Raw genomic sequence first — 13,577 nt, 5'->3', positions numbered from 1 at the left:
CTTGACCACGGTGCTCCAACATGGTGTGTGGAAATGGTGCTTGTCCATGGACGTGGTGTGTGGACACGGTGCTTGGGCATGGTGCTTGTCTGCACACCGTGAATATGGTGTATGGACATGGTGCTCACCAGGGTATAGGAACATGGTGCTCAGCGCGTGGACATGGTGCTCAGCCACAGTGTGAGAACATGGTGCTCAGGCAAGGGATGTGAACATGGTGCTCGGGCAGGGTGCTCAGGCCGGTGCATGGGGATGCTGTGCATGGACAGTGCACGGTGCACAGCCATGGCACAAGGGCATGGCATGTGGATGCGGTGCTCCGGCACTGTGCATGACCATGGTGCTCAGACATGGTGCTTAGATGTTGTGCTCGGGGCACGGTGCACAGGCGTGGTGCACAGCCGTGGTGCTTCCACAGGGGCATGGTGCATGGATGTGGTGCTTGGACATGGTGCTTGGGCATGGTGCTCAGCCACTGTGCACAGACACGGTGCTTGGGCAAGGTGCTTGGCACCATGCATGGACATAGTGGTTGACCATTGTGCTTGGCCATGGTGCTTGGCACCGTGCATGGACACAGTGCTTGACCATGGTGCTTGGGCAGGGTGCTTGGCACCATGCATGGACATAGTGGTTAACCATGGTGCTTGGGCAGGGTGCTTGGTCATGGTGCTTGGCACCATGCATGGACACAGTGCTTGATACTGGTGCTTGGCCATGGTGGTTGGCACTCTGCACAGACACAATGGTTGACCATGGTGCTTGGCACCATGAATGGACACAGTGCTTGACTATGGTGCTTGCCCTTGGTGCTTGGCCATGGTGCTTGGCACCATGAATGGACACAGTGCTTGACCGTGGTGCTTGGCACCATGCACAGACACAATGGTTGACTGTGGTGCTTGACATGGTGCTTGGCCATGGTGCTTGGCACCATGCACAGACACAATGGTTGACCATGGTGCTTGACCATGGTGCTTAGCCATGGTGTTTAGCCATGGTGGTTGGCACCATGCACAGACACATGGTGCTTGGGCACGGTGCTGGGCCATGGGCGCCCTGGCACTGCTATGGTTGAGCACCATGCCCCTCCATGGCGCCCGTGCACAGCCCCTGCTCACCGTATGGTGCCACCGCATGTGGGCACCGCTCAGCACCGCGCTTGGCGCTGCTCCTCCGCATCCCCACACCGCGCTGTGCGCCCCATGGCGCCGCGCATCCCGCTTCTGCCCGGCTCTTTTCTTTTCCCCCTTCCCCCCCCCCCCCCTTTTTTGTCCATGTTTTGGGGTTTATTGGTGCTACTTCCTTCCCCTTTGGCTTCCCGTCAGCGCTGGGGCAGCAGCTCCCCCCCGCGCCCCCCAACCAAGGCAAATACCTCAACCCCCCCCAATTCCCCGAGCGAATCCGGGGCGAATCTTTCCGAAATCAGGGATCCTTCCGCAGCGGTTTCTTCCTTAATTATTATGGGTTTTTCTCCCCCCCCACTCCCCCCCTTTTTCCCTTTCCGCCCGGGTTTGTTCCTCATTTTTCCGCATCCTTCAGGGATTTCAAACCGCCGCAATTCCAGCCTCATTTTTAACCCCAGGAGCAACTTGTTTGGGTTGATTCTTGCATTTTTTTGGGGAACCCCTTGGTTTTCCCACCACGACTCCCCCCCCCCAAAAAAAAAACCCCATCAAGAGGTAAGAATTCCACCACAATCCACCCATCAAGCGCCATTTCTCCTTCAGAGTCGGGAATTCCATTGGAGGCGGGGAGGGATTTTGGGGGGGGGGGGGGGGGGATGTTTGGATCATGGAAAAGGGGAGCGGGACGGCGGCAGGCGGAAAGGGGGGGACACACGGGGGGTGTCCCGGCGGCTCCGAACCATTCACACTTGAAGATTCCTGGTCGGGACTGTGGTTACTTGAAATGAAGTTTTGATCCGGGGCGGATCGAGGACCGGTAGATTCTATCCCCATGTCTCAAGGCAATAGGATTAATGTGTATTAAACTGTAGATACTTTTAGGACAGTAAATTTATGCTGATAATTTTATTTTGTATAATTTTCCCCCTTCCCTCCCCAGTTTTTCCTCTTTACGTTTGATTTATTTCTCCCTTTTAACACCCTTTCCCCCCACCCTCTTTTTTCCCCGTGTTTTGGTAAATTTATTTTTTAGGATGCCTAAAAATGACAAGTTTTGGATCCTTCCCCTTCTTTTCCCCCCCTATTTTGTTGGGTTTTTTGTTTTTTTTTCGTTTCATTGCTGGGTTTTGGTTCTTTTTTTGGTTGATTTTGTAATTTGTATTTTATTCTGCGTTGCCGCGGCCGCCGGGCTGTGAAATGTATTATTCCTGATACCTTTAAAATATTGTGGGTGTTTTAATAAATTTTATATTTATTTTTTGCACTCAAAACGTTGCCCTCCCCCCCCTTCCCCCATTTCTGCTTTCCATGTGTTTTGGGGGCTGGGATTTGGGCTTCAGGATGAGTGGGTTGGGAAGGGGACCTGGCATCCTAGAGGGGTTGGTTGGTGAGGGGAAGATGGGGCTCTGTCTATTAGGGAGGCGTCAGGATGAGGAGCAATGGTGGGAATAGGATGGGGATGTGGTTATGGGGGGAGTGTCGGGATGAGCATCTGGGGATGGAATGGGGAGGGAGGAAGGGAGCAGGGAGGGGGGGTATAGGGAGGTAAGGATTGGGATCGGTGTTCTGGGGGGTGGGTGAGGATGGTGGCCACTGCTCGCATAGAGGAGGAGCCAGGACAGAAGGGTGGTGCTGGGCATCACCTACACACATAGGGATCCACAGTGGTGCCACTCGGGTGTCCTGGAGCACAGCAGTTAAAGGGGTTTAACCAGTGGGACTGAACTGGGTTTGTGCCTGTAAGCACAACTCCCTTAAGGCTCCCAAGCCAAGTGAACCGGAGTCTGCCCCTGCTCTCCACAGGGACCAGTCAAAAACTCACTGCAGTTGGTGGCATCCAAACAAGTCAGGGGATGCAGGGACAGGCCAAGGGGAATGGCTTTAACCTGCCCGAGGGGAGGTTGGGATGAGCTCTTAAGTTCTTCACTATGAGGGTGCTGGGACACTGAAATGGGTTGAACGGAGAAGCTGTGGCTGCCCCATGCTGGGATTCCATGACCAAGCAGCACCCGTGCTGCTTCCAGCAGCTGATTCTTGAAGCAGCTCTTGCTGACCAGCCCCAGCTTATGGGATGCAGCGGGTGGAAGCGATGCGCTCGCTCCATCCCTCCCCACTCCCTGGCCTGCAGTGCCCCTGCGTGGCGCCGGGCTGTTCCCGCAGCGCAGGCTGAGCGTGCAGCTCCATGGGTGTTAATGGCCAACAGTATCCTTATCCCCGCGGAATTCCTCTTGTTTTGCCCTGGAATGTGCCATCCGCAGGCAGACACTTACAGGTGTCTCATGAAGCAGTTCCGCAGCGCTGGCCCGACCTCAGGAATTCAACCCCAGCTTGCTCAACCTTTGTCCCTTGGAGCCTGGCACCTGCTGAAGGATTTCAGGAATTCTCTGGACTTTGGAACTTACTCCTGTTTTCAAACCTGCTTTCCCTGTGCTGGCTGCTGCTCATGGGGTTATTCCCCGGCTCTCCCGCAGACAGAGGGGCTGTAACCAAGGGGATAAACGAGTAGGAAAAGGCAAAAGCACGCATCCCAACTTTTTTAAGCCATTTTAGCATAATAGATCCTCCTTCCCCTCCCTCCTCCAGTCAGTGATCAGTGGGATAATGAAAGCGCTTGTTGATACTGAGGAGATGGGAGCTGTAACTTCAAGTGCCTCTTCAGTGACAAGTACAGTGCAGGGAGGTTGGATGAGTTGTGTAAATCATGAGCTGATGGCTTCGCTGCCTGAAGGACTTGTGCTTCTGTACAAGGAACAGCTCAAACTATGGCTTAGTTTGCACTAGTGCAACACTTAACAGACTTCATCAGTCAGAATCTCTTCTCTGGTGATGGTGGCAGGACATCAGGACCCAGGTTAAGGATGAGCAGCAGCAGGCACAGGAGGTGCCTCCACTCATTCAGTGACCCATTTGATGTGCAGATCGTTCAAAGGGTGACACCCGAATACAAGGACACCCCATAGTACTATTCATAGGGAACACTGAGTCAGCATAAGCCTGAGCTCACTTTCAAGCAGCCCTTTAAAGTGTCTTAAGCCTCCTCTAGTGCAAACCACCGAGACACCTTTGGACCCGATGGTGTGCCATTGCCCTGCAACATCCCTGCAAAGCCTTTACCCGCTCCCCAGCACAAAGCATTCCTTCCTGAAGCTAAAGCCCAACCCCTCCTCCTCAAAAGCTCCAGCAGCAACATGATGGTGGCTCAACAGAAATGGAAGTAGTTTCACTCATGTAACCCAGCTCCCCAGTGGCAAAGACCATCAGAGCCACTGCTGCCCAACCCGTTTTATAACCACAAAGATCACCCAAGCTCCCCCCTTGTTCAACACTTCCCATATTTAATTTATTTAGGTATTCTCTACATCAAAGTATTCTCATGCCAACGCTCCCATCCCAACCTCAAGAAAAATAGACTTGACACAGCTTTAGGGCGGAATGCACTGGAGTAGAATTGCCATTGAGTCCAAGTTACAGAGAACACTGAACAAACTAAAGAAGTGCACAAAGGAGACACCAGGGAAAGCTGGAATTAGTTACACATCCTTCAGGTCGTGTTAGCACCTTCCTAGACAAGTATAGAGAGGTGCAACGTGCTTTAGTTAGCCAGACCAGAGCATGGACTACAGTGAGCCTGGAAAAAAAGCAGGGGAGTCTGCCAGGACTGGGCTTGGAGCCCCAGCGGAACCAATGGAAAGGAACAGCACTGCACTGACTAGCCAAGGCTGCAGTGTTTGCAACGCTGAGCTCTCTTGGCTAGCCAGACCCGTGCCTGGAGTGCAAACCACACCAGTTCCAAACACAGCTCAGGACTAATGCAGTAAAGCCTTGTCATGCTACCCACTGGCCTGTGAGCTCTGAAACGACCCTTTGCTAGTGGAAAAGCACCCAGCACCCTAGTGCCCTCAGTTTGTGCACACCTTGAAGAACCTTAAGCCATAGTTAAACACCAGCGACTTGTGTTTTGCAGCAGGGTATGTTGTCATGCACCATGCTTTGCGCCTCTTAGCCTGGGCTTCAGGCAAGAGGGCAGAGCTCCATCTGTTCTACCAGCAGCACCACAACTGTCTGTGATCAGACTGAGCAGATGCTTCGGACAAAGGAACTCAGCATTTGCTCTTACACTTGAAAGTAAAGATCTGCAATCCTCGGGCATCCCCTTGAAATGCCTACAAAAGGTGCAGTCACAAAGCTTTGACTATTGCACATCTCTGAGAGCTGGCCTACATACTCTGCTGACGACCCAAGCTTTGGAAGAAGGGCTGCTTTAAGACCTGCTATCAGTGTGCACTGGAACACTGGCACAAACGTCACCTATCCTTGGTTTTCATTGTAAGGGCGACAAGTAAACACCAACACATGGAAAAGGAAAACAAACAGCATTTCACAGAGCAAGGGGTAAGAGATGAAGCTGCGGTTAGTGCTTTGCAGTGGAATCCCGAGGATAGAATTCAGCCAGGGTTGCCTGAGGAATCCTCTTCAACATCTCCTTGGGGAAGATCCTTAACAGCTGCCACCCGATGTCCAAGGTCTCGTAAACGGTGCGATTCTCGTAAGGACCTGCAGAAAGCAAGCACAGGCTGAAATGTGGGGCAGGGAAGGGTCTCAGCACCAAGCAGGAGGCAGGTGTGGGAGCAGGACCTTGCAGGTGCTCCCCCAGACTGGGATGTGCTTGAATCACTGACCCTGAGCAATGAAGTTCTTCTCGAACTTCTGCAGGAACTCCAGGTAAAGAAGATCATCCGAGGTCAGAGCTTCCTCACCAACCACAGCCTTCATGGCCTGCACATCCTTCCCAATAGCATAGCAGGCATACTAGAAGGGAAAGAAACCAAAGTGCTTTGACTTTGATCGTTCATGCACCCATTTCTGTTCAAACTCAAAGGGTCTCACTAACTCCATGATTAAAAGCAGCCTCAGCAGTGTTCTGGATGGCAACTGTTCAGCAAGCCTTTTACAGGCTCTTTAGTACAAGGTCTGCTTGAAACATGGCCCTGCTTCTCTGAAGAGGTTTTTACATACCAGTTGGTTGGATACATCTGCATGATCCTTCCTGGTCATGCCCTCTCCAATAGCTGACTTCATCAGTCGAGACAAGGAGGGCAAGACATTAATAGGTGGGTAAACCTGGAGGAAAAAGGCATCCAAGACATCATCATTAACACTTCAAGAAGTACAGAATAATCTTAAGTATACTCTAACTGGGGTGATACATGCCTGCCTGTTATGCAGCTGCCTGTCCACATAGATTTGTCCCTCAGTGATGTATCCAGTCAAGTCAGGGATAGGATGAGTAATATCTGTGGAAATAAAATGGGGCCTTTTAGATCCATTTTAGCACTGATGCAGCAGTGCTAAATGCACTAAACTGCATTGCTAAATTGCAGTGAAGTGACTTCCAAAGTGAAATGCCATCGGTCAGTACCCCCCTTATATCACCAAGCTCTTATGCATGGTTTAGAGCTCCTGCTACAGGGCTGAAGAACAGTCCTGAAGTCTGAAACAGGCAAAGCCCTTCTATTAATAATAAAGAGAAGGCAGCCAAGAAATGCATCACTGAGATAGGAACCTGAAGGCCACAGGATTTGCTGTGTGTCCAAAATAGGGCAGGTTGCTCTAAAGGAGTCCTTTAAAGTGCTATTTATTAAAACCACTTGAAAATAACTCACCATCATTAGGCATGGTAAGAATAGGGATCTGAGTAATGGAACCATTCCTGCCTTCCACGCGCCCAGCACGCTCATAGATAGTAGACAGGTCAGTGTACATGTAGCCTGGGAAGCCACGCCGGCCAGGCACCTCCTCTCTAGCTGCTGATACCTGAGGCAATGCAGAAGAATGTTTCCAAGCAGTCAGATCTCTCATCTAGACCTGGTATCTCCCTTCATTAAGCTACACTAACGACTTGAAGCACCCCTTCCTGCAGGCGATACCAAAACACAGCCACACAAACCCCTGTTTGGCACCACAACCACGTAGGGCAAGGCAAATCTGAAACTACAGTATCCAAGTGCTGAATGCCACCAGCCAAGTAAGCCTCAGAAATGCATACCTCTCGCAGGGCTTCAGCATAGGAGCTCATATCTGTCAGAATGACCAACACATGCTTCTCGCACTGATATGCCAAGAACTCTGCTGTAGTTAGAGCCAGGCGAGGTGTGATGATGCGCTCGATGCTGCAATAGGACAGTAAGGTGTTATTTATGCGTGTGCTTTCAGGCTGCAGGGTAACAGTTTGGGGTTACAAAGACCTTAAAACCCTCTGCTACTCGCACCAACTGGAATGCCAATGTAAGTGGCATCTGGCAGGACATCCGTGGGGCTCGCTCTTCCAGTTTGCTTGTCCTTTTCAGCCTTTTCCCAGCCAACACACTGTAAATACTTACGTTGGATCATTGGCCAAATTCAGGAAGAGACACACATTGTCCATGGACCCGTTTTCCTCAAAGTCTGACTTGAAGAACCGAGCAGTCTCCATGTTCACCTAAAGCACAGTATTAAGACATCAGTTCCAGACCAGGTTTCAGCGTAGTGCATTTTGCAGCATATTAAGGTCTAAACACCTCATCAATAATCCATAAGCAAAGCTCTCCATGATGAAAATTCCCCTGCATTCCCAGAATGAGTTCTTTCTAGAATTCCAGGCTAGAGATTAAGTTTAAGATGCTTTTTCCTGATCAAACACATTTTGTTACAGTACTTTTGGCCATTCGGGATATTCAGCCAGGCAACTCAGCACTGTTTATAAGACCTACTTCAAATACTTCAGCTACCCTCAGAATTGCTTGATTTATTCTGCAAGCATCATTTTCCTCCAGTGATATTGGCTTACACCCATAGCAGCAAACACGATGGCAAAGTTCTCCTCACTGTAGTCCATTACATCTTTGGATTTCTTCACCAAGCCAGCCTGGCGACATATCTGAGCTGCAATCTAGAAGGAAAACACGTTTCAGCTCACCTCGATGTTTGATGCTATTATCCAGGCTAGAATTTAACCACGTTTACTTTTTAACCCCCGTGAATAAGTCACTAAGGGTTTAGGGAACAGCTCTGAGAACTCACCTCGTTGTGGGGCAAGCCAGCGGCTGAGAATATGGGGATTTTCTGCCCCCTGGCAATACTGTTCATACCATCTATAGCAGAAATGCCAGTCTGAATCATTTCCTCTGGATAGATACGACACTGGGGATTGATGGGCTGACCTGGTATGGATTTTAAAGAGAACATACATTATTCTATATACGTGTCTGAAGCTTAATCAAACTGCTACTGACCACGAGCACTGGTAGAAGGCTCATGTCAAAAGGTGCAAACCCCACCATTAGGTCTAGAACTCTTTAGATGTGCCTGGTCAAACCTGAGCCTTTTGTAGATCTCAAGACTCTGGCATGCTGTGGTCATGTAAATGGCCAAGAGAAGCCTGTCAGGTTATTAAGTTTTTTGTCTTCGGAGGCTGTGGAATTAACATAGTCTACACATACTTCAAAGAACAGCTTCCAAGCTTCTGCTGCCTCATCTTTCTGCACTTATGTAAAGCTGATGTGAGTCTGTGCCACATACTTCAAAGATTAATCTTCCCCTAACAGGTAGACCCTACACTCAAAACCAAATCTGCTGTAACATTCAGCAACACCAGATTTGTATTAACTCCGTATCTGAAATGGATTAAGGACATACCCATTATGTCGAGGAAATCTTCAGCCAAAACAATGGGGCCTCTGTCTATAGGTTTTCCTGAGCCGTTAAATACTCTGCCTAAAAGAAAGAGCAGTAAAATAAACCTATGAAAGTAAGTCAGTGTGTGGCAAGTCTGCTTGTTCTTCCAGGCAATATCAAGCACTTACCAAGCATATCCTCAGACACAGGGGTTCGAAGAATATCCCCAGTAAATTCACAAGATGTTTTCTTAGCATCAATACCTGAAGTCCCTTCAAATACCTGTGAATATACCAGAAGAAGGAAAAAAAAACACACAGGCAAAAGGACTAAGCATTGTGCTGTACAAAATCACACACTAAAGAGCTGCTTCCCAGCCTGATCAGCCACCAGGATGAAAAGCAAGGTGGTCTTCTGCAAGCAAAGGATTTCAAGAGCAGCTTGTGAGTATAAAACATCACACAGAGACCTATTTTAAACCAAATTCATGAAGTATCAGCAGCAACCAACAAACCCAGCGCCAATCCTTTGATCTCAAGCATTTCCCTTTGCCAAGAGGGGAGAGTTCTTCAGATAAGAAGAATGAATATTAACAAGAAACAGCTGCTTAGAAGAAATACCTGTGTCCACATAGCAGAGCTTGGATCCAACACTGTACAGTTACAGTATGATTCCAGTAATCTTGGAGTAAGTAGGTAATGTCCTTTTTCATTTATAAGTACCAAAAGAACATACCCTAAGATAGATCTGAGATGGCTCAGACACATGCTAAGTAATAAAATACTTGACTGCTGCAACAAGAGACACTCCTGTCCCTCACCATACCTGAACCACAGCTTTGGAGCCACTGATTTCCAGAACCTGCCCACTCCTTCTTGTGCCATCAGGAAGAGTCAAGTGGACAATCTCTGCGTACCTAGGAAACTGAAGATGAGCAAGAAAGGTGGAAAGCATTAAAACCCAGAGGAATAGCCACGAACAAAAGTTACCAGTTTCAAGCACGCTTAAACTTAGCAACTAGTCTAGTTTTTAAAGTAAACTCATCATCAGAGCAAAGCTGATTCCAAGGCAGTTAAAAGTTATCAGGCTAAAGCCATTTCTGCAGGGACTGTATCCATGTAACACTTGCTCAGAGCTTCAGGCTTACAGAAAGACTGGCCAGAATCTGTTCTAAACCCGTACTAGTCCCAAAATACTAATGGAAAGCTGGAAGAATGAGCTGGCTTTTGCCTCTTCATCAGTTGCTTGCCACTAATTTGAGACCAAGCCAAAAGTGTTTCCAGTTCCTTTCACAGAGCACTTGTGCTCTAGTAACAAAAAGGTCAAGAACAAAGCAAATAGGTATGTTTCTGCATTGAGTTTAGACCACATTTTGGGTGGTTTTGGTAAAACTGAAGCACTGGTTCCTTTCTTGCCCTCAACAGGCTCAACAACTCTCCCTGTCTGTCCAGGACAGGCACAACTCTCCCTCAGAAACCTTCATTCATTCAGAATCTGAATCTTTACCTTTACTTGATCCAAGATAACCAGGGGACCATTCACACCCGAGACAGTTTTGTAAGCTGCAAGAAAGCGAAGCACAAGTCAGATGCTTCCTGAGGACACCAGTAACAACCTACATAAAGCTTCATTCCTATCACCAGCCTCAGGTCTGCAGATTTTGGGCCCAGCTCCGTACCACTGCTGTCTGTTACGAACTCTACAAAAGAAGGATGAATTATGAATGGTGGGACCAGCATTTTTGGCTGCTCCCTGCACCTCAGGTAACCTTAACTACATGATATTGCCATTTCCTTGACTGTCACAGAAATCCACTGCAGGTCTAGATGCAGGGATAATGGCAATGGCACAGAAACACCAATGCAATGTACAGGGGACATTTTAAGCTAAGGAAAATCAACAATCACAAGAGCTTTAAAACAAAGCAGGGATTAACATCTGTAACTTGTGATGAAGGTGACACTGCAATTTATGCCCAACAAATGGCAAGATCTTCATCGTACTCAATCATACTCAAAGATACTTAATCAATACTCAACTTGGAGGTTTTTTAAGCACAGAAGTGCCTTGCTCCACGACACTTGTACAGCCTCTAGTGAGCCAAGCAAGTAGATTCCATGCACCAAAGCTGATCAGCAGAGCTTCTCCAGTGAGCTATGGGCTTTGGCACTGCTAAGAGGAAACCTCACAGCACCTTTCCCATCTCCTGAGGACGGGTCAGTGCACGATACTGTAAGAGGATGAATTTCACCTTGGCCAAACTGCTCCTACTCTTGGGTTTAACTTAAGGATTGACACCCGATAGAAGGCCGCAGCTCATGTGTTAAACATCAGCAGCTCAGGTGTCAGTACTACAGGCAGCTTCCTGGGGTGCGGAGTGCCCAGAACTCACCAGTGCTATCAGCCCAGTGGAAAGGGTGTGAAAACTGTGTCCTGTGTTACTCTAAGGACACACTAATACCCCAGCTGGAGCCTGGAATCACTTGATCCACAGATAACACTGAGTCAAAGCTTGATCAGGGTCACAGGAGCAGTGACCAAGGGAGTGACTGTTAATCACTTATCCCTGGGAGGGAAAAGTGAGCAAGTGGAGCCATGTGCAGCACAGGGAAGACACCAGCACCATTCAAGGCAGAGGAAACAGGCACTCGTGGTACCAGGGAATGAATGATCCAGCTTAGCCTGGCTCTGGCACACTTACCATGCGTTGTCTCAACTGTCAACAAGGTGGCATTTACAGTTCAACAAACAGCCTGAACTGTTGCAATGTAATCTCCTAATTGGCAATAATCAGAACTGCATTAGATAAGGCTTGAGGGTCACTGGGTGTATAAGGAGGTCTAAAGCTGGAACTTCTCAGGTTTAGCAACATCCTGCTGGACACATGTCCCTGAATCAGTCTCAGTCAAGAGCACAGGCTGGCCTGCTCTCTTCACCCGAGCAGGGAGAACCCCACAGACATTATAACACAGCTCAGACTGCAGCTGTATGCAACCCACTGGGAATGGAAAACGTGCTCTTGAGCAAAGCATTTCATCCCATGACTGTCTCATGAGCACATCTTCCTCAATCGGCAGGAAAGGGCTCACACTCCCTGTGTTGTCCACACAACAGTGTCTCCTTGACATGAAGCAGCATCAATCCCCTTTGAAAGTAGCTCGCCACTGACTCCAAATTCCCGTTTCCAATAAAATCAGACAGGTCTATGACAAACCAAAAGCAACTGGAATGTTTTTCATAGCCAGATTGCAGCTTGGGCACAAGCCAAAACCTACATGGAAAAAAATCAAATTCACAGAATCCTAGCATGGTTTGGATTGGAAGGAACCCTAAAGCTCATCCATTTCCAACCCCTGCTACGGGCAGGGACCCCTTCCACTGGAGCAGCTTGCTCCAAGCCCCTGTGTCCAACCTGGCCTTGAGCACTGCCAGGGATGGGGCAGCCACAGCTTCTCTGGGCACCCTGTGCCAGCGCCTCAGCACCCTCACAGGGAAGAGCTTCTGCCTAAGAGCTCATCTCAGTCTCCCCTCGGGAAGGTTAAAGCCATTCCCCTTGGCCTGTCCCTATATCCCAAAGCCCCTCTCCAGGTTTCCTGCAGCCCCTTCAGGCACTGAAGCTGCTCTCAGGTCTCCCCTTCAGGAGCCTTCTCTTCTCCAGCCCAGCTCCCTCAGCCACCCGGGCTCCAGCCTCGGCAGAAGCCTCCTCTGCAGAGCAAGGCAGGCCCGGGGGTGTGCAGGAATGGCAGTGACTGACCTGGCGTCCCACCCAGGCCGGGGCTCTCAGGGGAACCACCCCCGCCTGACACACTGTGCGCGCTGCCGCTGCTCGCAGGGAGCCAACCGTGCAACCACCACCTACACCGGCAAAACACCAGGGAAACACCGCAGTTTTGGCCTTCCCCTCCCCTGCAGTCACGGTTTGTTCTGTTTTCACAAGGCTTCAGTATTTCCCCTTCCCCGCAGCACCCCGGCAGCCTCCAGCTCCTGCCGCAGACGAAGGACACCGGCACCCGGCGGGCTCCGGCTCGGGAGGCCCCACCGGACACCCCCGGTTCTACCTCAGGAGCGGTTCCGGTTCCCCCCCCGCCGCCCCCGGTGCCCCGCACTCACTGAGCCGCGGCTGCGAGAGGAAGTCCCGGGTCAGCGCCGCCGCCTGCTCCAGGGCCCCCCCCTGCTCCCGCGGCCCCCCGGGCCCGGCGCCGTTCACCAGCCCGCGCATCGCCCGCACCACTGCGGCCATCTTCTGCGCACGGCGCCACCGCGCATGCGGGAAAAAAAGGAGGGGGAAAGGGAAAGAGAAGAGGAAAGGGAAAAGGAAAAAGGTAGGGAGGGAGGGAGGGAGGAAGGAAGGGGAAGGAAAAAGGAAGGAAGGAAGGAAGGAAGGAAGGAAGGAAGGAAGGAAGGAAGGAAGGAAGGAAGGAAGGAAGGAAGGAAGGAAGGAAGGAAGGAAGGAAGGAAGGAAGGAAGGAAAAGGATGAAGCTAAATAACGAATGCTTTGGCAAAAGGGTTCAATGCCTGAGGGTTCCTTCTGCCACCCAAGCAAAGCAGAGCCCTGGCCCCCTGCCCATGCACCCCCAGCCCTGGGTATCCCACAGGCTCCATGCGTGTCCCCACACACAGCCCAGCCGTGTTCTCAGGGGTCTGCTTCATCCAGCACCAGTGCTTTGATCTGGGAGTGTAACAGAGGCTGCTTTGGGTAGATAGGAGATAAGGAACAAGGCAGGAACTGGCAATGAGGCAGGGCTGCCCATGGAATCACCCCCCTTGTGCTGCTGCTGCGCACTCAGATGTCAAGG

At 50.2% G+C, this 13,577-nt stretch overlaps 2 protein-coding genes across 2 annotated transcripts in view; one reads left to right on the top strand and one right to left on the bottom strand.

The window, feature by feature from the left end:
- MAK16 (MAK16 homolog) overlaps nucleotides 1-13,577 on the top strand; it is a 55,079-nt gene that overhangs the window by 25,392 nt on the left and 16,110 nt on the right. The gene's annotated exons all lie outside the window — the stretch shown is intronic.
- On the bottom strand, nucleotides 5,486-13,036 carry ATP6V1B2 (ATPase H+ transporting V1 subunit B2). The gene is made up of 14 exons (XM_057402517.1): nucleotides 12,891-13,036; nucleotides 10,287-10,342; nucleotides 9,606-9,704; nucleotides 8,969-9,062; nucleotides 8,802-8,879; nucleotides 8,187-8,326; nucleotides 7,954-8,055; nucleotides 7,508-7,605; nucleotides 7,174-7,297; nucleotides 6,791-6,941; nucleotides 6,339-6,421; nucleotides 6,144-6,248; nucleotides 5,807-5,936; nucleotides 5,486-5,681 (listed from the first exon to the last, which is right to left on the bottom strand). The coding sequence occupies exons 1-14, from the start codon at nucleotides 13,018-13,020 to the stop codon at nucleotides 5,539-5,541; spliced, it is 1,533 nt and encodes a 510-aa protein (XP_057258500.1). The 5' UTR covers nucleotides 13,021-13,036; the 3' UTR covers nucleotides 5,486-5,538.

Source organism: Pezoporus wallicus, unplaced genomic scaffold (assembly GCF_028554395.1).
Source record: "Pezoporus wallicus isolate ANWC-B61680 ecotype Strahan unplaced genomic scaffold, APGP_CSIRO_Pwel_v1 contig_2348, whole genome shotgun sequence".
Taxonomy (NCBI): Eukaryota; Metazoa; Chordata; class Aves; order Psittaciformes; family Psittacidae; genus Pezoporus; species Pezoporus wallicus.
The sequence above is the reverse complement of the archived record's forward strand: the minus strand, read 5'-3'. Positions and strand labels throughout refer to the sequence as shown.